The sequence below is a fragment of the Pseudophryne corroboree genome, chromosome 1 (assembly GCF_028390025.1).
Source record: "Pseudophryne corroboree isolate aPseCor3 chromosome 1, aPseCor3.hap2, whole genome shotgun sequence".
NCBI classification, from domain to species: domain Eukaryota; kingdom Metazoa; phylum Chordata; class Amphibia; order Anura; family Myobatrachidae; genus Pseudophryne; species Pseudophryne corroboree.
In genome coordinates this window covers 551,066,904-551,094,431 of record NC_086444.1, presented here as the reverse complement: position 1 = coordinate 551,094,431, position 27,528 = coordinate 551,066,904, and the positions used below count along the sequence as shown (strand labels likewise).

Sequence of the window (27,528 nt, the reverse complement as noted above, 5' to 3'; positions counted from 1 at the left end):
TGAAAAGGAGCGCACCCTACCCGAGCTCACCAGCTGACCGACTCTAAAAATCCCGGCTTCCGCCCATGGAGCGAAGGCTGTCCCGTGAAGGCCTGGAGCAAATTCGGAGTTATGGAGAAGGGAGGTTAGGGGGGACCATTTTGAGGCTATATGGCTCTGGGTTCTCAACGTGGCCCATAATTTGAGCGTGGGGGAGACCGTGGGGTGTGAGACCCTCGGAAGGGAAGGAAGCCAAGGTGCAATTTCAATATAATGTGGGAGACAGCTCTCCTCCAGTAGGACCCATTGTTTGCGGTCTTTAGCACGCGTCCATTCCAGAATCCTATTCAAGTGCACTGCGTGGTAGTAGTTAGGAATATGCGGGAGTTGTTGCCCCCCCTGATGTTTTCTCCTAAATAAAATGTCGTGTTTAAACCTGGGTGTCTTACAACCCCATACAAACGCACGAATAAGGCTCTGGACGTCTCGGAGCCAAAGCAGGGGGATGTGTATCGGAAGGGTCTGGAGGAAGAATAGTATCCTAGGGAGGGCGTTCATTTTGACAACGTTAATCCTGCCGAACCAAGACAATCTTAGTTTCTTCCATTTCTGGAAGTCTAGGCGAAGCCTAGCCAATAAGGGGTTAAAATTTAGGGAAAATAGTTTGGATAGATCGTTAGTCAGTAACACCCCTAAATATTTTAATTTGTGATCATGCCAGGTAAAAGGGAAGGCATGTTTCAGGCCCTCTACTATATCAGGAGGAGTAGTTAAATTCATGGCAATAGATTTGGAATAATTTATTTTGAAGTTAGAGAGGGCTCCAAACTTCTCAAATTCTACCATCAAGTTTTGGCAAAGAAGTGACCGGTTTTGTGATTATAGCAAGTAGGTCGTCGGCATATAAAGCCAGTTTGTATTCAGTCCCTTTTACCAACAAACCCGAAATGCTCTAGTTAGCCCTAATACTTCGAGCTAACTTTTCCATGCAAAGGACAAAGAGCAATGGAGATAATGGACAGCGCTGTCGCGTGCCATTGGAAATTGGAAAGGAGTCTGAAAGGGAGCCATTAATCCTAATTTTGGCGGACGGGGAGTTATAAAGGGATAGGGTTCTGTGAAGACAGGCATTGCAGAGTCCCAAATGTTTCAGTATACCAGCCAGAAGGTCCCAGTCCACTCTATCAAATGCTTTTTCAGCAACAGTCGACAGTATGATTGAAGGGGATGAAAGCTGGCCGGCATAGTGAATCATGTTAAGCACTTTAGAGGCATTATCCCTGGCTTCTCGGCCTAAGACAAATCCAGCTTGATCTCCATGTATCAGACCAGGTAATAACAGTTTAAGGCGGTTTGCAATCAGTTTGGCAAAAAGTTTTATGTCTATGTTTAATAGTGAGATTGGCCGGTAACTGGAGCAAAGGCTGGGGTCTTTACCCTCCTTGGGTAGAACTGTAATATGGGCTTCGAGAGATTGTGGGGAGAAAGGAGATTGTTCCGATATGGTATTAAAGGCTCTTGTGAGTATAGGGACTAGTTTCTCTTTAAAAGCTTTGTAATAGGCAATGGTATATCCATCGGGGCCGGGACTCTTGCCGTTGGGAGAGGATTCAATGGCTTTCGTAACCTCCTCAATAGAAAACGGGGCATCTAGATCTTCTACCTCTTTTGTGGATAGCGTGGGGAAGTCTAAGGCCCGTAAATAGTCAGCTATGGCATAACTACATGTTCTATTGTCAGACTTTACCCTTATGCCATTACGTGAAACTGTCCAGTGTCCTTTTGTAAGACTAGCCATATACACCTGGGTGGGCTCCTGCCAAACATTATCATATATTGCTAGTGGGTAAATGGGAAACAATCGCAGCCAAAAAAAGTCTAGCATAACCGAATAGAATTCCCCAGTCCAGATTTGTTTAAATAACTGCAACACAAGCCACAGCTTCACCTGGAGGCAAGACTTTTAAATCCTCTCCACTAATTTACTATTTTTTAGTATTGGGAGGGGATTAACTTGGGACATGATTGTTACTTTGTCCTTTCCATAATGGATGCTCTGGTGTGTCGGAGACTGTTGTTCCTGCAAAAACCAGGGATGATAAAGGTGTTGTGGAATAATAGATTCAAACTGGTCATTAATTATCCTTTTTATGGTGCCATGAGTTTTGCAGCACCTTACAAAGGGGATAATTCAGACCTGATCACTGCTGTGCATTTTCGCACAGCGGACGATCAGATCTGTACTGAGTATGCACTGCAATGCGCCGGTGCGTCAGATGACTGTAATGGGCGTCTGTGCATAGTGACGGGATGGTGCGAAAAAAAGCGAATGCACTAGAGATTGCAAGGTGACTGTCAGGAAGAGGCCGTTTGTGGGTGGCATCTGACCATTTTAGAGGAGTGGGACCAGGCGTTAGGAGGGAGGGTTTCTGACGTCGGCTCCGGCCCCGATCATCGCAGTGGCTGAGTAAGTCCTGGGCTGAGCAGGGACTGCACAAACTCATGATTTTGCAGCTCTGCTACAGATGCAATCTCACACCGCAAACACCCCCCCCCCCCCCCCCCCCCCCCCACTGTAGGTGGCGACTACCTGATTGCAGGGATGCAAAAAACGCATCTTAGCGATCAGGTCTGAATTACCCCAAGTACCTAAACAAATTATCAAAACGACAACAGTGACTTACAGTATAAGATAAAGCAGGATGTGTACATGGTTTACAAATTGTTGCATCAGTGGTCGGAACTCTCAAATAAGCAACAGGGTTGTTAAAAACAAGGGTTAGGTGCTGTTTGTATGGAGTAGATGATGGTATAAATAAATAAATAAAGGGAAAGCACATAAGGGAAGAGATCTCTGCTCAGGAGCGCTTACATTCTAAAGAGGAAGGGTAGACAGGTGACACAGGGTAAACAGTGAGCATGGAACATAAGGTTTGAAAGGAAGATACTGTAGATGGCTTTGATGAAGTGGGTCTTGAGAGCTAGTTTGAAGTTTTGTAGAGAATCTGAGAGGGAGATGATTCGAGGTAGAGAGCAGCAAGGGCAAAATCTTTATGTCAGTTGGCAGGAGAGGCGGAGTTCATTTGTGGAGTAAAAGTGCCCCATACACTACTGTGACATGACCGTCTGACATGTTGCAGGCGATCACCCCGGCAGCCTCCCGGGCGGCAGAATCGCCCAAGATACATCACATATGCTTTCCTTTTGCATACGATATATCTTGGGCGATCCCAGCCATGCCTGCGGGCTCCGACATATCACGAGTGCAGCACGTTCAATCCGGAGGATCCGATCCGATGCTCACGGGAACGCTCAGCGGATCAGAAACGTCTCCAAAATCCCAGATTTCACCTGATATATCGGGCAGAAATATGACGAAATTGGGCATTATCGTTCTATTGTATAGTGCCCTAAAGAGGGTGGGAGCGTAAAGGGAGTTAAGGTCAGATGTAAATGTGAGAGGATTGGGTGATAGCTTTGTTAAAGGAGTGTGAGAAGCTTGAATTGGATTCTGATGGGTTAGGGCAGCCAGTGTAAAGTTTAAAGGATAGGAGAGGAAGGAAGATGAGCTGGGCAGCAACACCGAGTACAGATTGGAGTAAAGAGATGTGGGAGTCAGTGTGGCCAGATAGTAGGTTACAGTAGTTCATCAGTTATCGCAAAATACACGCTTTTATGCGCTACAGTGCATGTGGGACTCGCTTCTTAAAAATCAGTGGGTCTGGCAGGACGTGCTATTGGCTTGAGGCACGCATAAGGCTCTGACTCGCAATGTGTCCTGCCGGAACCGCCCCTTCCTCAGAAGCAGTCTCCCCTGTCACTCACCACTGACAGCCATTACCCATCTGAGACCTCTGTCCTTCTTGCCCTGCCAGCGGGAGCCCGTGCCATGTACAAGCTACGTGTCCATCAAATCAGGACGGGAACCCGGCGCCAGATTGGTCCAGGCAGTTGACCCTGCAGTAGCAAACAGCAGGTGGGGAGCAGTAGTTGCAGTGTGGCCTCTGTAGCGCTGCCTGGGGCCTGAGTCTATCTCACCAGTGCAGCCCAAGCAGCAGCGTTGCATAACGGGGGTGGGGGCGGCGGTTACGTGCAGGTATACTTTAGTCCAAATGCAGGGTCTCTTACCGTCTAGGGGTGCTGCGGTGGGCTTAGCTTTAAGTAAAGCAAAAGAAGGTCCCAGGCTGAAGAGCACGGCACCACCGCAGGTAGCATAAAAAAAGAAAAAGGTTGTTGTCCCTTCAGAGTCCACTCCAACAGCCAATGTAGTGTACTGTCAGAGCATTTTGCTTTTTGGGCCTGCTTTTATGCTACCTGCAGTGGTGTCGTGCTCTCCAGCCCGGAGGTGCCTAAACCCAACCCCCATCCCCGCTGCTTAAAACCTAACCGTCCCTCTTTCGCAGCCTGACCCGAATCTCCCCGGGGGGTGCTTAACACCCACTCCCCTCAACTAACCCTAACCTACCCCACCCCCGCAGGATCCCGGGATCCCAGCATCAGAATTTTGACTGCCAGGTTCCAGACAGCGCGCATTTTCACCGCATCCCACCTACAATACCTTCTGTGTAGTCTGTTTTGTTCTGTTTTTTATATATATAGATATTAGCTCAGGTTGTAAATCCAGATGTTCGAATAGAGAAAGCCTTTTGCTGTCTGCATGCTGGGCATTGCATTATTATTGTCCTTTATTTATAGCTCTACAATAACTAGAGGACAACAGACCGGGTCCTGCAGGGCGTGTTGAGTCAGTCCTGTGTGTGCCTCAGCCAGTACTGAGTGGCCGTATCCCCTGTCAATCACCACCTTTCCCCCAGTACTGCCCAAACTGCTATCAACCCTTACTCCCTTCCTACCCCCAGCACTTCCTACCCCTAACCCTCTCCTTGTACCCCAGCACTGTCCCATCTGCTTTCTGCCCTCATCCCCCATAATATGTGATGGGACCCAGAAACAGTGAAGTAGGACCCCATTTTTTTCAAGTGAGGGATCCCTGGGACCCACAAATTCTTTTGCTCCGCGCGATCACTGGTCAATTCTTGAGATGACCAGATGAGTGTCTTAGTAGCCTCCAGGGTGAGAGAGGGTCTGATACTGGAGGTTTGAGCTTGAAACGGCAGGACTGTAAGAGGTACTGAATGTGTGGTTTGAAGGAGAGGGAGGAGCTAGAGGAAGATTGTTGTGCTGTCAGATAATGAATTTCTTGGAGGTGATTTTATGCGGAGGGTGGGAAGATTATCAGATTTGTTGTAGTTCAACAATAAACAGATTGTTTCTAGTATAAATCACTGATCATTGATTATCAGTCAAAAATCTGCAAATCACTGATAAAGATCTGTAATTTATGGGCACAGATTGGTGGAGTGGGGAAATCTCTAAATCTGGGGTAAAAATATTAGAAACTGACTTTTTTTTTTTTTTTTTTTTTATTTATTGCTGATGTGTAGGGGCCTTTAGACATGTTGGGACATCCATGAGGAAATAGCAGAGAGACTGTTGGAGATCAAAGTGTAATCTAAGTAAAACAATTCACTAAAAAGAGCATTGCATTTAACATCTGTCAGTGTACATTGGTAGATCTATGGGTATAGTGTTCCCCCCCCCCCCCCCCCCCCCATCCCGATTAAATTGATAGGGTGGTATTCAATTAGGCAAAAAAAAAAAAACCTGTGCTTTTCGCTTTTTTTTTTTTTTAGGGCGAATGAGGATTCACCATATTCAATAGCAGGGCCGTTTTATCGCCTAGGCAAAAGATTTGGCAGGAGCGAAAAACACGTGGATCGGCGAATGACAATTTTGAGGCATTTTTTTTGTCCATGCCTTTTCGCAAAAAAAAAAGTGAAAAAGCATTGCGAAAATGCCTTTAAAAATGGGTAAAAATGGAAAGCAACTGAATTCACAAGGGGGCGAATTTGATAGCTCTGAAATTGTTGGAGCGAATTGAATACCCCCCAGACACTCATCTCATCTTCAAGCTCTGTAATATGGCAACAGTGCTGTGCTCATTGTAGTCCTACAAAAATTGCATTCTGTTACGAGTCTGGTAAGCTTTTGATAATTATATTGTCTGGGAAGTTTAGTGATAGAGTAGCAGGTGGAGATGCTGTAGAATACAGGAATCTGTTAAATCTAGAAATATGGAGAATCTCTAAAGTAGCTAGGGACTCCATTGACTCCTTCAGTAATGCATACTTTTGATATTTTTCTGTATAGACTGTTTCACCTTTTAAAAGCTATAAGTTAGTTTGGAAGTGAGCTTCAAACCCAGAAGCACATTTTCAGTTTGACACTAATGTGATAGCAGTTGCCAGGTTTTCAGAAAGCTGCAAGTTTAAATTCATTGCACAATCCATGAACTATAAAACCCCCTGATAGTCAATTTTCTACCTTTTAACATTAGCTATTTACTAATACCTTCAAGCCGTAATGGCCGCTAAACCACGTGCACGTGCTACGCACTCCGTATTCTATTGGCGTACAAAGACCTCGCACGTGGCACGCAAGTTACGTACAAACGCTGCGCTGAGTGTACGGAATACACACAGCGAGCGTACACACAGATAATAACCTTTTAAACCTTAAACACAGAGTATGATTATACTGTAAGTCTTAGTATTGAGATACTGTAATGATATACCACTGGTTAACCTGGATATTTAAGCAAGCTGTTTGAGTGATTGAGATACTCAGAAACCCTTTGTACTAGCTAGAGAAACACAGACACCTTGCTGAGGTTCCAACACCTTTACTAACGAGATTTAGCTATGTAAAAAGGGAAAATACAGTTAACAGCTTATACATTACAAACTAACATCAATATCTAAACAGAATAACTACACATAAATATACAATAGCGTCTTAATCCTAAGCAATAACAGTGAGAGAGAGTATGGCAAATACAGACAGAGATTAAGTTGGTCACAGAGAAAAACTTACACACTGGGGAATGATCGCTGCGCAGTCCTGGAAACCAGCTCTCTAGTTAGTCAATGATGAAAACCTTTGTGGAGAGTAGACTGAGCTGGCCCAGACTGGCTGCCTTATATACACTAAGTACAGTACACTACAAAGGGCCCTACAATCTTATTGTTCATTGGACACAGAAACCTGTCTTCGCATTATAACAAAAGGTCATAGGTTAGTTTGAATAGGTGGGTTGTGACTATTCCAAAATGCTCAGCTGGGAGGGATTCTCAGGACTCACACCACATGTGTAATTAAACTGCAAATACTGTAAATGTCCATAAACTTCTTTTAAACATAACTATACGCTGGAGCGACCGATCTCTTCCTAACCAACACCGGAATGTTTCTAATGAAATACTCTTCGGTTAGGTACTAAACACCACCGCTCAGACCCTGTCTGACCCTTCGTATCATGCAAAGAGGAATTCCTTTGTCCCTTAACCAGTTACACTAATCATACTTACAGATATTATTAAAGGGAATATTATCTACAAAACATGCTATGTGGGTTAAATATACTATAAACGAATCGCCCGCTACAAGCTCATAAACTCTACCGTAAATACGTATATACCGCGCGTACTCGCCGGTGCGAGCGTACGCACTTTGCGGACATGTGCACGTACAGCAGACAATGTACGCACAGCGGGCATGAGCATTGGGGTTAGTACAAGGTGATGAGAATAACGATATTTTTCGACTTTGACACCCCATTATCTATGTATTGATGTATTAAGGCGAGTGCTGGGCTCTGTATATTATTTAAACCAGTGTTTCTCAACCACTGTGCCGTGGCACACTAGTGTTCCCTGAGCAGTCTCCAGGTGTGCCGCCATAGAAGCAAAGCCAGGCCAGTCAGTGTTTTGATGCAACTGAGTCCCTGAAACAATCAATTCTGGTGGGTTTACTGGTTGCAGAGCCAGTTCTAATTTTGGCCCTTGGCAGTGTTGGGCTCTTCTAGCTTTCTCAGATGTGGCTCAGGCATTACCTATGGAGAAGCTGCGACATGACCTCCTAGGACACGCAACTGCACCATGCATCACCATTATATTTGAGTTTGCCTTGGCAATATTTAAATCTTGTTCAGTGTGCCGCGAGTTGTAAGGTTGAAAATCACTGATTTAAGCAGTGTGGTCACAGGCCACTGCACCCCTGCCTGGGGGTGGTGAGCGCAAATGTGCATCACATTCTGTAATCCTGGGAATGGTGAGTGCAGCGGATTTCACTTGTTTTCCTGCCCTCCCGCCCCCAATTGCACTCGCTGGCAGCTATTCATATTCATTTGATATTTTGTCTCTCTGCCCCTGGGGTTGGCGAGCTGAAATGTGCAAGACGTGACCTGTTTTTACACCCAAACAGGACTTTTTTTTGTGATTGTGCCCATGACTTTAGTCGGGTCTCTCTACATGCATTTCAGCTTGCTACCTCCGGAAGTAGCGAGCTGTAATGAACTTCTCGCACCCATCGGCGGCAACATTTGAATAGCTGCCGGTGGGCGTTCACGGGTGCTGGGAATCTCGATAACATTTGAATCTGGCGCTATGGGTTTGTTCCTTTTTTTTTTTTTTTTTTAAGAAATATGCGTGAAGTAGTAGAAGCCTCAAACTATCATGTTTCTTTACCATAGGTGTCCTATGCTCGCCCAAGTTCAGCTTCCATTAGGGATGCAAACCTGTATGTTAGTGGACTTCCAAAAACCATGACCCAGAAAGAGCTTGAACAGCTGTTTTCGCAGTACGGCCGGATCATTACATCACGCATTCTAGTTGACCAAGTAACTGGTAAGTAGCTGTGTTCCAGTTTTTATATTTTCTGTTTTTAATACAGCTAAATTGTGAAATATTCTGCCATCAAACAGTAATCTTGTCTACAGAACATATCAAAGGTGGTGGTGGTGATATGTGGGCCAGAAAATGCAATTTTCTGCTGGAATTGTTCATAAATATTCATGTACAAAAATAGATTGTTGAATGTAGTGAACCAGTCTGAGTCACTTCCACCCTGAAGGTGCAGGTTTGGAAGCAGCTTCATGACTAGTAATAAATTTAAAGCTGCTATAATCTTTGTTTCCAAGCTGCAATATGGAAATGCTCCCCCTGCTACTTCTAAAATGCTAATAAATCTTGTTTTTATGGAAAGTAAAATTGTATGCAGAAATGCACAGCTGGCTCTTCAAGGCAAAGATTAGTATCAAGGCCCAGGCTGGTAATTGTTTGAAAGATACTTTGAGGCTTCTCTATTAAACACTGGATACTTGTATTATCGAATTAGGCATTTCAACGTGTGTGTGTGTGTGTGTGTGTGTGTGGTCCTTGTAGAACAAATTCCAATTCAGCTTATTTGCAATCATTCAGAGAAAGAACTTTGCATAGTTATGCATCTTTGTCAAAATCAGTATTTTAAAGTTACATGTGATGTTGAACTTGTAAAAATGCATTAAGAAGTTGTTTTAGGCTGTATTATTGGGTACAGTATGATTTACCGACGGTCATAATCCCGACAACCATTGACTGACAGTCAAATTATTGACAGTCAAAATACAGACATTCATTTTGCAGACATGTTCAAAATGCTGACATAGCCAGAATACCGCCATTTGAAATGCCAACATGTCAAAATACTGACATGAGTTTTTCTTTTTTCTCATGTCTTAGAGGATACTGGTGTCCATTTAGTAGCATGGGGTATAGACTGGTCCACTAGGAGCCATGGGCACTTTAAGAATTTGATAGTGTGGGCTGGCTACTCCCTCTATGCCCCTCCTACAAGACTCAGTTTAGAAAATGTGCCCGGAGGAGCCGGTCACACTTATGGAAGCTCCTAAAGACTTTTCTGCATTTATTTTTCTGTTTGTTATTCTCAGGAAGGACTGGATGGCACCAGACTGCCAGCTTCGTGGGACTTGGAAGGGGGCGGGGACAGCCCAACCTCTTGAAGGGTTAATGATCCCGTTCCCTGCTGACAGGACACTAGCTCCTGAGGGAACTATTCGCAAGCCCCACCACGGCGAGCGTACATTCCCACAGCACGCTGCCACCCCTAACAGCCAGAAGAGTGGTGAATACTAAGCCGGCGTCCTGGTTAGCGGGTCACTAGCCATTATGGTGGCATGTGGGTATGGAGACGCACGGCTTCTAACCGGGACGGATTGCATCTCCAGACTCCGTATACAACTGCGTCTCAGTACACATTACCCACACTGGCAAACACAGCCTTAAAACAGATCTGTCTCCATTTTAAGCACAAATGACCTCAGCCAGTATAAAAAAAGTGGGAAGACTGCGCCCCATTGAGGGGGCGGGGCTTCACTATGAGCAGATCCAGCAGCCAACCAGCGCCATTTTCCCTCTGCAGTGGACACAGACGCTTACTAAAAGGGTCACGCAGCTCCTCCGGTGTGACTCCAGATTACCTCAGCGGTACCAGGGGGTCAAAGCAGAGGGAGGGGGGGGGGGGAGCGATTACTAGTGTACTAGGTCCCCTATCAGGGTACTTAGTCTGCGACCCGGCTAAGCTTGGCATTAGTGATAAGGGCGCGGTGGGGCTGGCTCCAAACATCTGTGAGTCTCCCTGAAGGGCTCTTTGTGGGTTGATTGTGCTTAACCTTTCCTGTGTGTGTGTGTGTGTGTGTGTGTGTGTGTGCTGTCCCATTACATTATGTCAGGCAAAGAGTGTGCGTCTTGTACCGCAGAGTGTTCCTCTTCACCAGGGGGCTCACTACTGGTTACTCAGGGTTCACAGACTAGCTGGGCTGAACCGGAATGTGTTAATTCTCTTAAGGGAATGATCTCGACTCTTTCTACAAAATTGTCCCGCAATGAGAACGAGACGCAATACTTAAAACAGACTGTGGATGAGTTTATGAACAGAGTGTCAGTCCTCAGGACAGCATCTCAATCCCCTCCCATTTGTACTCAAAAGCGATCTCTGGCCCATATCCTGCAGTCTGACGCTGACAGGTCAGACATAGAGGAGGGGGAGGTGGACTCAGAGGGGGTGAATGCAGCTCTGTCACAGGGAATAGAGGCTCTTATAGAGGCTATCAGATGTTCTACAGATTCCTGATAAGGTGTCAGAGGAGTGTGAGGAATCTTATTTTAATGTAAAAAAAAAAAAAAAAGTCCTCGGTCACTTTCCCTGCGTCAAAAGGAATTGAATACCCTGTTTGAAGAACCATGGGTTAATCCTGATAAGAAATTTCAGATCCCTAAAAGGTTGCTCTCATCTTTTCCTTTTCCTCTTCCTCTAGAGGATAGGAAAAAATGGAAAATCCACCAATAGTGGATGCATCAGTCTCTAGGTTGTCACGTGAAATTGTATTGCCTGTTCCTGGTGCAGCCTCCCTGAAAGACACAGCTGATCGTAAAATTGAGACTACACTCAAATCATTGTACACAGCTGCTGGGGTGGCCCAAAGACCCACTATTGCATGTGTGTGGATCACTAAAGCCATCGCAAAATGGCCAGGTAACCTAAATGAGGGGTTTGATTTTTTTTTTTATCTAGGGGGGATGTTGTCTTACTCCTGCAGCATATACAGGACTCTTTTTGGAACTTTATGGTGGAAGCCATAAAGGAAATAGGCGTGCTTAATACGAGGCTCTTCAATACGGAAGCTTTCACGCAAGACCCTTCCAGCTCGATCTGTTGGACAAATGGCCCGGATCGCATCTTCACATGCACCAGAGGATCCATCTGTCACCAAAAGCCAGGATCTCCCTTCTGTGGTGGCTACAGACTTCTCATATCCTCGAGTGTCGGAGATTCGGAATTCAGAATTGGATTCGGTTAACCACAGACGAAAGCCTCAGAGGTTGGGGAGCAATCACTCGGGTTGCAGTTTCAAGGAAGATGGTCCAGTCAGGAAGTCGTCCTTCCAATCAACATTCTGGAACTATATGGAAGCCATATACAACGCCCTTCTGCAGGCCTCACATCTTCAAGATATGGCCATTCAGGTCCAGTCGGACAATGTGACAGCAGTAACGTACATAAACCGACAGGGAGGAACGAAAAGCAGAGCAGCAATGTCAGAGGTGTCAAGAATTCTCTGAGCAGAGAGAAACGCTGTGGCGTTGTCAGCGGTCTTCATTCCGGGAGTAGACAACTGGGAAGCAGACTTCCTCAGGAGACACAGCCTGCATCCGGGGGAGTTGGGGCATTCACCCGGAAGTGTTCAGGTGCTTGACAAGTTGATGGGGATATCCACAGATTGACATAATGGCCTCTCGTCTCAACAAGGAGCTCAAGCGGTATTATTCCAGGTCGAGAGACCCACAGGCGGTGGCAGTAGATGCCCTGATGACTCCATGGGTCTATCAGAGGGTGTACGTGTTTCTTCCGCTTCCTCTAATCCCTAGAATTCTAAAGAGAATAAAAAGGGAAAAGGTTCAAGCAATTATAATTGCTCCGGACTGGCCAAGAAGGGCCTGGTACACAGACCTTCTGGAGATGCTCCTCGAAGATCTGTGGCCTCTTCCTCTTCACGATGATCTTCTGGAACAGGGCCCGTTCGTCTATCAGGACTTACCACGGCTACGTTTGACGGCATGGAAGTTAAGCGGCTAATTCTAGCCAGGAGAGGGATCCCTAACGAGGTCATCATGACTATGATCCAAGCCAGGAAGGGGGTAGCACATCTAGGCATTACCATCGTATTTGGAAGAAATACGTCTCTTGGTGTGAGAGCAGAAAATGTTCTGCGGTGGAATTCCATCTGGGACGTTTCCTGCTTTTTCTACAAGCTGGAATGGATGTGGGCCTACGTCTGGGCTCCATAAAAGTCCAGATTTCGGCCTTGTCCACTTTCTTTCAGAAACAATTGGCTTCTCTCCCTGAGGTCCAGATGTTCTTGAAAGGTGTTCTGCACATCCAACCTCCCTTTGTGCCTACCACAGTACCTTGGGATCTCGGTGTGGTGCTGCATTTCCTCCAATCGGACTGGTTTGAGCCGTTACAGGAGGTGGACATAATATCTTGCGTGGAAGACCGTCACACTGTTGGCATTGGCTTCAGCAAGACGTGTGTCAGAGCTGGGGGCTTTGTCTCCCAATAGTCCCTATTTAATTTTCCATGAGGATAGAGCTGAACTCAGAACTCGTCAGCAATTTCTTCCTAAGGTGGTGTCGGCGTTTTAAGTCAACCAACCTATTGTGGTTCCGGTTGTCACTGACACCTCTGCTTCTTCAAAGTCTTTGGATGTCGTGAGGGCTTTGGAGGTGTATGTGAAAAGAACAGCTCGTCACAGGAAGACTGACTCGCTGTTCGTTCTTTATGATCCCAATACGATTGGGCATCCTGCTTCAAAACAGACAATTGCACGTTGGATCAGACTTACTATCCAGCATGCTTATTCCACGGCAAGTTTGCCATGTCCAAAATCTGTACAGGACCACTCTACTAGGTCGGTGGTTTTTTCCTGGGCGGCTGCCCAGGGTGTCTCAGCTTTACAGCTCTGCCGAGCAGTTGCTTGGTCGGGTTCGATACTTTGGCCTCTGAGGATCTTCAGTTTGGTCAATCAGTTCTGCAGGAACCTCCGCACTCTCCCACCCGGTTTGGGAGCTTTTGTACATCCCCATGGTACTAAATGGACCCCAGTATCCTCTAGGATGCAAGAGAAAATAGGATTTTAATTACCTACCGGTAAATCCTTTTCTCGTAGTCCGTGGAGGATACTGGACGCCCACCCAGTGCTTCGTTCTTCCTGCACTGTTAATTGGTTAAGTAATGTTGCTTCATCCGTTGCTTTTCCTGTTTCAAGTTTGTTTAGCTTGGCTTTCCTCTTGTGTGTACTGGTTCAGAATCTCACCTCTATCCTTCTCTCGAAGTATGCGTGTCTCCTCGGGTACAGTATCCAAGACTGAGTCTGGTAGGAGGGGCATAAAGAGAGAAGCCAGCCCACACTAACAAATTCTTAAAGTGCCCATGGCTCCTAGTGGACCCGTCTATACCCATGGTACTAAATTGACACCCAGTATCCTCTATTTACTACAAGAAAAGGATTTACTGGTAGGTAATTAAAATCCTATTTTTTTATTTATTTAATTTTTTATTATCATTTTTTTGGTGGTGGTGGGGGGGGGGGGTCAATGTTGGCATAGGGCGACATGGACACAGTCTAAGTGTACCGCGTCTCCTCGCGTGGCTCGCTGCACTTGCCATGCTTCAGGCACACTATTATATTTCCCCTCCAGGTCCACTGTGATGGTAAAGTATGAACAAGTCTGTTTTGGGGCAAAAATTCCTTAAAAATGCATGTTTTCATTTTGGCATTTCAAATGTTTGTATTCTGAATGTTGGCATTCTGAACATGTCCGCATAATAAATATCGGTATTTTGACCGTGTTGGTATTTTGACTGTTGGTCAATGGCTGTCGTGATTATGACCGTCGTATTGTCAGTCGGTAAATCAACTGCTATCCGTATTCTATAATGAAATCTAGAAGGTCGACATGCATTGCTATAGAAGTTGCCTAATTTAATCAGTTTTGATACATTAAGTGCTCATACAGTATGTCAGGATCCATCACAAGATCAGATCCCAGAATTATATTTCTCCTATTGCTTGAGATATAAAATGATTTTTCCTGTGAACTGACGGTCATACTCCTCTGCTAGATTGTACGAACTGTGGACTTAACCCCAGGGGGGCTAGGAGGTTATCACTGAGTGCATTTCACCAGGCCACTATGTCCTGAGGCCATAAATGTGTTTAGTTGGGACAAGACCAAAACCCAGCAATAAAGTGGGAGAAAAATTTTATGTTCGCGTTTCTGGTCTCTCATCCTATCATAGTTGTTTTGGGGGTGGAAGACTGCATCAGTCAGTTCCCATTTTCAACAACCTAGGGTCAGATAAAGCAAAAGAGGAATGTCTGTCTCCCTCTCCAATGTAGTTGTAAGACAGCATTGAACTGGTTAAAAATCCCAATGGTGTGGGGAAGTGAGTGAAGCTGAGAGTTTGATACTCTCTCTCCCTCAATATGAGTTACTCATTTTCATGGGATGTAGATGCAGCTAGAAGTGAACAGATAAACTCACCTGTGTCCTCCACATAGCCGGATCCTAGATTTGTGTGTAGGTTTAGGCTTCTGAATTATCTGTTATCAAATTATATTTGTTTGAGATTGTTCTCATATCCTGTGTTCTTAAAATATACTTTATCTTTGTAACACTTTTTGTAACAAGCTCTGAAGTATTCGTGGAATTAAAATCTAAATTCCAGTTCTTGATTCTGTGCTTCTAAATCCCAAGTCCTCGTGTGGCCCACGTCTACCTATTTTTTCTAAGTATTGCAGTGTGTTTGCAGGTAAAAGCGAAAGCGTAACTTGCGTACAGCGCAAAATTAGTCTTTTGCTGGTGGCAGAACCCCATGGGTCCAAAGAGAGCCCCACGTCACAGGTGGCAATTCCCAGAGTGTGACAGAGTAGTTACAGTGGCTATAGCTTGTTTCACTCTCCTAACGTCACTTAATATTGCCCTTATTCAAGAAGGGACATGGTTGTCACTAGGTGGGGGCAGTTAGCCGCCACCCCCTGAGTGTCAGCCTTAGCAGATAACCTTGGATGGTTAGCCCTAGTCGCCACCCCCCGAGGATTAGGGTGGGGATCGGGGTAGAAATACTCACCCCACTGGGAAGTTGTTGGTTGTGAGCAGATTAAGCAAGTCCATTAAACCCATGCATATGAGGATTATATGGAGGAGGAAATAATTGAGAACCTGATATTTGAAGGATTTGTGTGATCGTGGAGTAACAGACTGATTACAGTTGAGGGAAAGGGACTATTTTCTTTTTTATTTAGTTGTATATACTGAGCGAGAACCAGGGGATTAATTTCCGCTTTATATTATATGTATACTGTATTTGGTTTTGGGAATCACCTCCACGGCTGCTATTGGCTGCACACTAGATGTTCACTAATGTGTTGTATAACTATTTGTAAATACTGTATAGTAGTTCAGTGCTGTTTGATTCCCTACTCAGGAATGTTTTTAGCGCATGATATTTCTCTTTACGTCCTAGAGGATGCTGGGGTCCACATGAGTACCATGGGGTATAGACAGGTCCACTAGGAGCCATTGGCACTTTAAGAGTTTGAGAGTTTGGGCTGGCTCCTCCCTCTATGCCCCTCCTACCAGACCCAGTTTAGAAAATGTGCCCTGAGGAGCCGGTCAGAGCTCTACAGAGCTTCTTTAGTAAAAGTTTATATTTAGAGTTTATTATTTAAAGGGAGGCTGCTGGCAACAGCCTCCCTGCTACGAGGGACTAAGGGGGGAGTAGTGTCCGCCCTGCGGGGTCTGAGCCACTATCTCCGCTGACGGAACACTGCTCCTGAGGGGATCGAACATTCCCCGCCACAGGGGATCGCTCACCCCGGCAGCATGCCGCCACCCCCTTACAAAGCCAGAAGAACAGAAGAGGCGAGATATGGCGGCACGAGGGTAGGAGCGCAGCTCTGAGCAGCTGCGCTCCGGGAAGGCTCTGCAGCACAGTGTTGGCGCTTTGAGGGGGGTCCTGAGCCAGTGTCTTAATACCCTACACTGGTCACAGGCGCTAACCGAAGACTGAATCCCCAGGCTTGCGTCACAATCCTCCGTACTCAGACGCTCAACAGGGAACAGAATCCCCCGCCTTGCGACAGTCCTCAGGCCAGTATAAATAATTTGTGCGGGAAAAAGCTCTATCTTCAAGGGGCGGAGCTTCTCCTCAGAGCCGGCCCAGCAGCGTTCAGCACCATTTTCCTGCCTGCTGTTCCTGTACACAGACGCTGACAGTTGTCACTCCAAGCAACTCCAGCTATCCTGTGCGGTACCAGGGGGTTGTAGAAGGGAGGGAGGCAGTGAATTAGATCTATGCAACTATTACAGTACACAGTGGGCGCTGATAAGGGGTGTCCTTTATATATAACAGCACTGTGAGTGGGTTAGCTCTGGTCTCTGTGTGTGTCTTGCCATTCTCAGGGGGGAAACTCTGTCTAACCTACCCTGTGTGTGTGGAGTGTTTGGGGCCTCCAGTCAGCTATGTCCAGGGACTCTGTGTCATATGCAGCTGAGGACATGTCCTCTCAGGATGATCTCATTCCATGTAATCAGGATTGCACTGTTGTAGCGCAGATACCAGTAAGGGAGCCGGAGTGGTTATCTTCTATCAAAACTATGATTTCTCATATTTCTGCTAGGGTTGCTCAGAATGAATCTGCAACTCAGGTTTTACAGAATTCTGTCGCAGTTTGGTCTGGTTCTGTTACCTCAGGACCCCCCTCTGTGGGTTCCCACAAACGTGCTCTTGCCCAGATCATGCAAGACGACACGGATACAGACTCTGACATGGCAGACAGTGATGGGGATGTGCTCAGGGGGACCGCATGTTTTGCAAAAGGGGTGCAGTTGATGATAGATGCTATTAGAGATGTGTTTAATATTACTGACACAACACCTGAACAGGTTGAGGAGGCTTACTTTACGGACAATAAGAAAGCCTCGCTAACCTTCCCTGCGTCCAAAGAATTAAATGCTATATTTGAAAAAGCATGGGAAAATCCAGAGAAAAAATTCCAGATCCCTAGGAGGGTTCTGGTTGTTTTCCCCTTCCCTGAGGATAGAAAGAAATTTGAAAACCACCCATAGTGGACGCGTCTGTATCCGGACTCTCATAAAAGGTGGTTTTACCTGTCCCAGTATCAACCGCCTTAAAGGAGTCGGCTGATCGCAAAATTGATACTGCGCTCAAATCCTTATACACTGCTTCAGGGGCGATACTCCGTCCTACTATTGCCTGTGCATGGATTTTCAAAGCTATAGTAAAGTGGTCAGGCACGTTACTTGAGGATTTGGATATGTTAGATAAGAGTGACATTGAATTGTTACTCCGTAACATTCGGGATACTGCAGGTTTTATGGTGGAATCCATGAAAGACCTGGGTTCAATGGCTGCAGGAATTTCTTCCATGTCCGTCTCTGCTCGTCAATGACTGTGGCTGTGCCAGTGGTCTGCAGACGCGGAATCCAGGAGAGGTGTGGAGACCCTACCCTACACAGGTCAGGCTCTCTTTGGGGAAGCATTGGATGCGTGGATCTCCACGGCTACAGCGGGTAAGTCCCCTTTTCTTCCCTCAGCAGCTCCTGCTCTGAAGAAACCTTTTTCTTCAGCTGCATCTCAGTCCTTTCGGGTTTCTAAACCAAGAAAGACCAAACCGGCCAACACCTTTTTTTTTTTTTTTTTTAGAGGTGGCTGACCAAAATCCAAGAAACCAGCTGCGGCAGGTTCCCAGGAACAGAAGCCTGCTTCAGATGCGCCAAAGTACTCCGCATGACTGTGGACAGCGGAGCCTGGAGGTAGGGCCGGTGGGGGCGAGATTCAAGACATTTCAGTCACGTCTTGGTGTCGTCTGGCCTGTACCCCTGGGTACTAGATATTGTGTCCCAGGGGGGGTATTGGCTGGAATTTCAAGATCTCCCTCCTCATCGGTTCTTTACATCGGGCTTGCCAGCTTTGTCGGCAGACAGGGCTACCCAACAGGGAGCCATTCAAAAGTTGGTGGAGAAACAGGTCATTGTACCAGTCCCTCCTCAAATGCAGAGCTCAGGTTACTATTCGAACCTTTTTCATGGTACTGAAACCGGATGGTTCGGTCAGGCCCATTCTGAACTTAAAATCACTAAACCCCTTTCGTGGGGAGTTCAAGTTCAAGATGGAGTCTCTCAGGGCGGTGATATCAGGTCTGGAAGAAGGGGAATTCCTGGTATCCCTGGATATCAAGGATGCGTACCTCGACATTCCGATTTGTGTGCCGCATCAAGCTTATCTCCGATTCGCTCTGTTGGACTGTCATTTTCAGTTCCAGGCCCTACCATTCAGCCTCTCCACAGCACCAAGGGTTTTCACCAAGGTGATGGCGGAAATGATGGTTCTCCGCAGGCAGGGGGTGAACATAATTCCGTATCTGGACGATCTGCTGATAAAGGCATCGTCCAAGGAGAAGCTGTTTCAGTCAATAGCTCTCACGACCCAGCTTCTCAAGGAACATGGTTGGATCTTAAATATCTCAAAATCACATTTGGAACCAACCAGGTTGTTATCCTTTCTGGGAATGATCCTCGACACAGAGGTGCAGAGGGTGTTTCTTCCAGAGGAAAAAGCGTTGGTGATGCAAACAATGGTCCGGGATGTCCTGAAGCCAGCCGGTTGTCTGTTCATCAGTGCATTCGCCTTCTGGGGAAGATAGTGGCCTCTTACAAGGCTCTGCAGTATGGGAGGTTTCACGGTCTGTCCTTCCAACTTGATCTCCTGGACAAGTGGTCGGGGTCCCATCTACACATGTATCGGAGAATATGTCTGTCGCCAAAGGCCAGGATTTCACTCCTCTGGTGGCTGCAATTACATCACCTTCTGGAGTGCCGCAGGTTCGGGATTCTGGACTGGATACTTCTAACCACGGACGTAAGTCTCCGGGGCTGAGGCGCAGTCACTCAAGGGGAAGCCTTTTAAGGAAGGTCGTCAAATCTGGAAGCCGGCCTGCCGATAAACATTCTTGAACTAAGAGCTGTATACAACGGTCTTTTTAAAGCGGCCCATTTTCTGAGAAAACGGGCCGTTCAAGTACAGTCGGACAACGTAACGACAGTGGCTTACATAAACTGACAAGGCGGAACGAAGAGCAGAGCTGCAGTGTCAGAGGTAACAAGAATCATCCTCTGGGCAGAAAAACACGCGTTGCCGCTGTCAGCAATCTTCATTCTGGGAGTAGACAACTGGGAAGCGGACTTCCTCACAGACACGATCTCCATCCAGGGGAGTGGGGTCTCCATCCGGAGGCGTTCAAGAAGGTAACAGATTTTTGGGGTGTACCCCAAATAGGCATGTTGGCCTCTCGTCTCAACAAGAAGCTTCGGCGTTATTGTTACAGGTCGACGGACCCGCAAGCAGTGGCAGTGGATGCCCTAGTGACTCCGTGGGTGTTCCAGTCTGTGTACGTGTTTCCTCCACTCCCACTCATTCCAAGAGTTCTCAAACTCATAAGGAGATCAGGAGTTCAGGCAATCCTCATTCCTCCGGACTGGCCAAGAAGGGCTTAATACGCGAATCTTCTGGATCTACTGCTAGAAGAGCCGAGGCCTTTTCCTCTTCAGGAGGACCTGCTGCAGTAGGGGCCGTTCGCCTGTCAAGAATTACCACGGCTACGTTTAACAACATGGAAGTTGAACGCCAGATACTAGCTCGGAAGGGCATTCCAAACAATGTTATTCCTACCCTGATCAGGCTAGTAAAGGAGTAATGTCTAAACATTACCATCGTATTTGGAAAAAATGTGTCTTGGTGTGAGTCCAAGAAGTTTCCTACGGTGGAGTTTCAACTGGGACGGTTTCTCCTCTTCCTGCAAGCAGGTGTGGATATGGGCCTGAGGTTGGGATCCATAAAGGTCCAGATTTCGGCCCTATTCATTTTCTTCCAGAAACAATTGGCTGCCCTCCCGGAGGTTCAGACTTTTTTGAAGGGAGTTCTGCACATCCAACCTCCCTTTGTACCGCCTACATCGCCTTGGGATCTCAAGATGGTGTTGCAGTTCCTCCAGTCAGACTGGTTTGAACCTCTTCAGGAGGTTGAGGTCAAGTTTCTCACGTGGAAGGCTGTCGCTTTGTTGGCCTTAGCTTCTGCTAGACGTGTGTCGGAGTTGGGGGCTTTGTCATGTAAAAGCCCATACTTGATCTTCCATGCAGATAGAGCTGAGCTTCAGACACGTCAGCAGTTTCTTCTGAAGGTTGTGTCGGCATTTCATATCACCCAACCTATTTGTGGTGCCAGTTGCGACTGACTCCTCAATTTCATAAAAGTTCTTAGATGTTGTAAGGGCTCTAAAAATCTATGTGAAGAGGACTGCTCGTCACAGAAAATCGGACTCTGTTTGTCCTGTATGATCCTAAGAAAATTGGGTGTCTTGCTTCTAAGTAGACGATCTCTCGCTGCATCAGGTTCACTATCCAGCATGCATATTCTAAGGCAGGCTTGCCGTGTCCTACGTCTGTTAAGGTCCACTCTACTCGTAAGGTGGGTTCTTCCTGGGCGGCTGCCCGGGGTGTCTCGGCATTGCAACTCTGCCGAGCAGCTACTTGGTCAGGGTCGAACACGTTCGCAAAGTTCTACAAGTTCGAGAGTTAGGCCTTTGAGGTCCTTAAGTTTGGCCAATTGGTTCTGCAGGAGCCTCCGCACTCTCCCTCCCGTTCTGAGAGCTTTGGTACATCCCCATGGTACTAATGTGGACCCCAGCATCCTCTAGGACATAAGAGAAAATAGGATTTTAATTACCTACCGGTAAATCCTTTTCTCGTAATCCGTAGAGGATGCTGGGTGCCCGCTTCTTTATCCTGCAGTGGTTATTTAGTTCAGTACTGCTTAGTTCTGGGTAAGTACGGTCTTATTACTTGGTAAGTAATCCTGTTCAGCCGTTGCTGATGTTTCAAGCTAGTTCGCTTGGGTTGCCTTGTGTGTGAGCTGGTGTGAATCTCGCCACTATCTGTGTAATCCTTCGTTCAAAAATGTCCGTTCCTCGGGCACAGTTTCTAGACTGGGTCTGGTAGGAGGGGCATAGAGGGAGGAGCCAGCCCACACTCTCAAACTCTTAAAGTGCCAATTGCTCCTATTGGTCCCGTCTATACCCCATCGTACTAATGTGGACCCCAGCATCCTCTATGTACTACGAGAAAAGGGTTTACTGGCAGGTAATTAAAATCCTATTTAAAGCATCTATAAAAATGAGTCTGAACAGTTGAGGGCTAACTCATGATAAAAGTTTAATAAGTGAACAATGTCATGTCAGAATCATCAGCATGCTGCCTGCCTTTCCGATCAGTGTTCGATGTTCTACTGTAGTATGGGAGACTGGGCATGCAGGCCCCCATACGTACAGGAGGATATGTACACCTTCACTTACAGTAACTCTATAGGGCTTCAGAGGATGCAAGTGTGGTATATAACTTTGCTTTTGCTGTTAGTGGACTCGCAGTTTAAAGAATTGTCCCTTTAGTGTTTACGGTCTTTGTATGGAAAATAGATGAGACCCAACTAATCTTCATGTTTTTCAGTTCATATCTAAAACCTCAATCGGTTAAAAACCTTCACACCACATATACCTTTATGAACAGAACTTTTTCAATGATATTAAGTTACTGTGATGTATCCAGCAATGGAGAAGTGGGTCAGTGGCGACCATAGCAAGAAATTGTCTTTTTAGCAAGAACATTCTATAAAATGATAGGTAGAATCTGATTGGTTGCTGCTCCGCTGGTCCACATCCCCACTTTTTTTACTGCTTGATGCATCAACCCCTGTTTTCTTTGATATGGTCCAATCCTGTGCACAAGAGCCCTATTCATATTCTGCGTAAAAAGTATGTGTTTTTTCATTTGGACTTAGTGATCACGTGAGCTAAATTACAGGTGAAGGAAGCAATGTTGCAGCAATTACATTTTAAAAGCAGTCCTACCAGATGTTAATACATTTAATACTATATAGAAACAGGGTATCTATTAGGAAAAACCAATGAAGATTTAATTTCCTGAGATTTATTGATGTCATTGACTTCATTCCTGACTTGCATTCTTATGTTTTGCATAAATAGGTGTATCAAGGGGAGTTGGCTTTATCCGGTTTGACAAGAGGATTGAGGCTGAAGAAGCAATCAAAGGCTTAAATGGACAGAAACCTCCAGGAGCAACAGAGCCTATAACTGTCAAATTTGCAAACAATCCAAGCCAAAAAGTGAACCACACTATTCTTTCCCAGTTGTACCAGTCCCCAAACCGGAGATACCCAGGACCACTTGCTCAACAAGCTCAACGTTTTAGGTTTGTAAAAATGAATATTTAGATATCTTTGTTAATTTATTAGCTGTTTATGTAATATTGGGACCAATTTGTATGCACTTTTGTTTTTTTAAATACCAAATGTGATTTAATTTATTGCCACATTCTTCTTATGCATATTGCACAGTTAGGTTTGCTAGAACTAAAGGTCTTGAGTAAAAAACTTGAAGTCTTGTGTAGGACAATTCTAAGGCAGTAGAATCACTGAAGAAAAGAAGACATGTTACTAAAGCATCTCCAAAACAAAATTTATATACCAAATCAGTAGATATTTTTTACACACAATTTCTGAACAAAGATATATACATAGTAGCTTGTTTTGTGTCCTCTGTAGATTTGCTTTATTAACCGTTTATTATACAGGGCCTACATATTACACAGCACTACACATTTCTCTTACGTCCTAGAGAATGCTGGGGTCCATTTTAGTACCATGGGGTATAGACTGTTCTGCAGGAGCCTTCGGCACTTTAAGACTTCAACAGTGTGAACTGGCTCCTCCCTCTATGCCCCTCCTCCAGACCTCAGTTTAGAAAATGTGCCCAGGAGACTGGATGCACACTAGTTAAGCTCTACAGAGCTTTGCTGGAAAAAGACTTTCTTAGGTTTTTTATTCTACAGGGAAGCTGCTGGCAACAGCTTCCCTGCTTCGTGGGACTTAGCAGAGGGAAGTAGGAACCAACTTCTCAATTAGTTAATGGTTCGGCTTCCGCTGACAGGACACAATTAGCTCCTGAAGGGTACTGAACACAGCCCAAGCCTGCCAAGCGTTCACTCCCACAGCACTGCCGCCACCCCCTAACAGAGCCAGAAGGCTGGTGAGTATATTACAGGAGTCCTGCAGAGAGGGGATCCTCCGGTCATCGTTGGCGGCATACAGGGGGGGGGGCGCTCTGAGGAAATGTTTTAAAACCTTACTCTCACTGGCAAAAAGGGTACATACATGTACAGCCGCTGATATACCCATTTTAGATACAAGAGGGTAATATGGGGCCCTTCTCTCTCAGAAGGAGCCGGAGTGGGTGAGAATGTTGCAAAAGAATGTCAATGCTTGCAAAGAAATTCTGAGTCTGAACAACAGACTAAATGTTGGAGGCAGTCTGTGGAGGATGCACTGTTTACTGACCCCTCCATATCATCCACTCTGGTCCCATCCAGTTCCCAGAAAAGGTCTCTGGCCCAGATAATGCAAGGGGACAAAGACACAGATTCCGACTCTGACGTCGACACTGGGGATTTGAGAGGGGTAGACCCCAAATTAGCCAAAAGCATACAATGTATGATAGTTGCTATAAAGGAAGTGTTGGAGTTTCCTGAAACACTGGTCCTTGAGGAAAAGGATTATTTTAAATTAAATAAAAAGCAGGTTGTGACTTTTCCTCCTTCAAAGGGTTTGAATGCGTTCTTTGAAGAATCCTGGGCTAACCCAGAGAAGAAATTTACCCTTCCCAGAAGGATACGTGTAGCGTACCCTTTCCCTGAGGAAGACGGGCACAAATGGGAGACTCCCCTAATGATATACACCTCAGTTTCTCGGCTGTCTAAGAAAATAGTTTTGCCTGCCCCTGGTTCAGCCTCATTAAAAGATCCAGCTGACCGTAAATTAGAAACAACCCTGAAATCCATATATACGGCTAACGGAACGGTGCTCAGGCCCACCATTGCTTGTGCGTGGGTGGGTAACACTGTGGAAAAATGGTCTGACAACTTGCTTGTTAACAGACACAGTTGACAGGGATGAAATAGTCCTAACTCTCGGCCATACCAAAGATGCTGCAGGTTACTTAGTTGAAGCTATGAAGGATTTTGGGTTGCTGAGTTCAAGGTCCTCCGCTATGGTGATTTCAGCCCGCAGGGCGCTGTGGATCCGCCAATGGAATGCTGATGCGGAATCAAAAAAGAACATTGAGGCGCTTCCTATAAATGGAGAAGCCCTCTTTGGAGACAAGCTGGATGCCATGATTTCAACAACTACATCAGGCAAGCCAGCATTTCTGCCTTCTGCAGCTGCTCCACCTAGGAAAGGATTTCATTCTCATACGATGCAATCCTTTCGGCCCAACAAGTCCAAAAAGGCAAAGGGTACCCCCTTCTTCGCAGGAAGAGTGCGATGAAGGGGTAAAAAATCTACAACATCATCAGGCTCGCAGGAGCAGAAGTCAACAGCTACTTCTGCTAAAACCTCAGCATGACGCTGGGGCTCCCCTGCAGGAGTACGATCAGGTGGGGGCACGTCTACGGTCTTTCAACCAGGTCTGGGTTCACTCAGATCTGGATCCTTGGGTATTGCAGATAGTATCCCAAGGGTACAAATTGGAATTTCAGGACCTTCCCCATGCCGATTTTTCAAATCAGCCTTACCAGCTTCTGTTCAGGACAGAGCAAAAGTGCTGAACACAATACAGAAATTATGTCAAGACAACGTAATTTCCTTAGTTCCTGTGTCACAACAGAAAAAAGGGTTTTATTCAAGCCTGTTTGTAGTGCCGAAACCGGCTGGCTCGGTGAGACCGATTTTAAACCTAAAGACTGAACCTTTATTTGAAAAGGTTCAAATTCAAGATGGAATCCCTGAGAGCAGTGATCTCCAGCTTGGAGGAAAAGGAATTTCTGGTATCGATGGACATCAAAGATATTTAGTTACATGTTCCCATCTACCCGCCGCATCAGGCATACCTGAGGTTTGCGGTGCAGGACTGCCACTACCAGTTCCAAACATTGCCTTTCGGGCTCTCCACAGCTCCGAGAATATTCACCAAGGTGATGGCGGAGATGATGGTTCTTCTTCGCAAGAAAGGAATCAGTCATCCCATACTTGGACGATCTCCTCATAAAAGCGAGATCCAGGGAGAAACTAGTGCAGAACATTGCACTTTCCTGGACGGTGCTTCAACAGCACGGTTGGATCATAAACCTTCCAAAAATCACAATTGTAACCCACAATGAGGTTATCATTTCTGGGAATGATATTGGACACGGAAGCACAGAAAGTATTCCTACCGGTGGAAAGGGCTCTGGAGATCCAGAGGATGGTCAAACAAGTTTTAAAACCAACACGCGTATCGATTCATCAGTGCATCCGCCTGCTGGAGAAGATGGTTGCCTACCAGGCTCTACAATTTGGCCGATTCCACGCCAGGGTGTTCCAATGGGACCTACTGGACAAGTGGTCCAGATCGCACCTACACATGCACCGGAGGATAATCCTGTCAACAAAAGCCAGAATTTTGCTCTTGTGGTGGCTTCAAAGTTCTCACCTGCCGGAGGGACGCAGGTTTGGGATTTAGACTTGGATCCTGGTGACCACAGATGCAAGCCTCAGAGGATGGGGAGCAGTCACACAAGGGGAAAGCTTCCAAGGACGATGGTCAAGTCAAGAAGTACTCCTTCACATAAACATTCTGGAATGGAGAGCTGTGTACAACAGCCTTCATCAAGCGGCACACCTTCCCATACAGATCCATTCAGACAATGGAACGGCAGTAGCTTGCATAAACCGCCAGGCCAGAACAAAAAGCAGAGCTGCAATGGCAGAGGTGACAAAGTTACTCCTCTGGGCAGAAAGACATGCAATAGCTCTGTCTGCAATTTTCATTCCGGGAGGGGACAACTCGGAAGCAGACTTCCTCAGCAGACACGATCTCCATCCAGGAGAATGGGGCCCCCACCCAGAAGCCTTTGCAGAGGTAGCAGATCGTTGGGGCGTTCCTCAAGTAGATATGATGCCATCACGTCTCAATAAGAAGCTTCAGAAATATTGTTCCAGGTCAAGAGACCCACAAGCAATAGCAGTGGATGCACTGGTGACCCAGTGGGTGTTTCAGTCGGTGTATCTGTTCCCTCCACTTCCACTAATACCAAAAGTTCTCAAGATCATCAGAACAACAAGGGTTCGAGCAATTCTCATTGCTCCAGACTGGCCAAGGAGGACTTGGTTTCCAGATCTTTAGAAGTTATTACTGGAAGATCCTCAGTTTCTTCCTCTTCACGAGGACTTGCTTCAGCAGGGGCCGTTTATTTATCAAGACTTACCGCGGCTGCGCTTGACGGCACGGCTGTTGAGCGCCAGATCCTAGCCCGTAAGTGTATTCCCAATTAAGTCATTCCCACACTTATCCAGTAAAGGGGTAACGTCCAAACATTACCATCGTATTTGGAGAAAATATGTATCTTGGTGTGAATCCAAGAAGTCTCCTGCGGTGGAGTTTAAATTAGGACGTTTTCTCCTATTTCTACAGGCAGGTGTGGATGCTGGCTTGGCTTGAGATTAGGGTCTATCAGGGTCCAAATTTCGCCCTTGTCCATTTTCTTTCAGAAACAGTTGGCTTCCCTTCCTGAGGTCCAGACGTTCGTTAAGGGGGTTCTGCGCATCCAAACCTCCCTTTGTGCCTCCTATGGCGCCATGGGATCTTAATGTGGTGTTGCAGTTCCTTAAATCGGACTGGTTTGAGCCTCTACAAGATGTACAGTTGAAGTTTCTCACTTTGAAAGTGGTCATGTTGTTGGCCTTGGCCTCAGGCAGACGAGTGTCTGAATTAGGGGCTCTGATTTTTCATGAAGATAGAGCTGAACTGCATTTTCTTCCAAAGGTTGTGTCTTATTTCCATATCAACCAACCTGTGGTGGTGCCAGTGGTTTCTGACACCTCAGCCGTTTTCAAAAGTCCTTGGATGTCGTCAGAGCGTTGAGGACTTATGTTGCAAGAACGGCTCGGATAAGGAAAACCATC

General features: G+C 46.1%; 1 protein-coding gene across 14 annotated transcripts in view; it reads left to right on the top strand.

The window, feature by feature from the left end:
* ELAVL2 (ELAV like RNA binding protein 2) overlaps positions 1 to 27,528 on the top strand; it is a 505,938-nt gene that overhangs the window by 395,073 nt on the left and 83,337 nt on the right. For all 14 annotated transcript variants that reach the window (XM_063914124.1, XM_063914120.1, XM_063914111.1 and 11 more), the window contains 2 exons: positions 8,570 to 8,723; positions 22,556 to 22,781. In XM_063914124.1, coding sequence (XP_063770194.1) covers positions 8,570 to 8,723; positions 22,556 to 22,781 — 380 coding nt within the window. The remainder of the gene's footprint in view (positions 1 to 8,569; positions 8,724 to 22,555; positions 22,782 to 27,528) is intronic.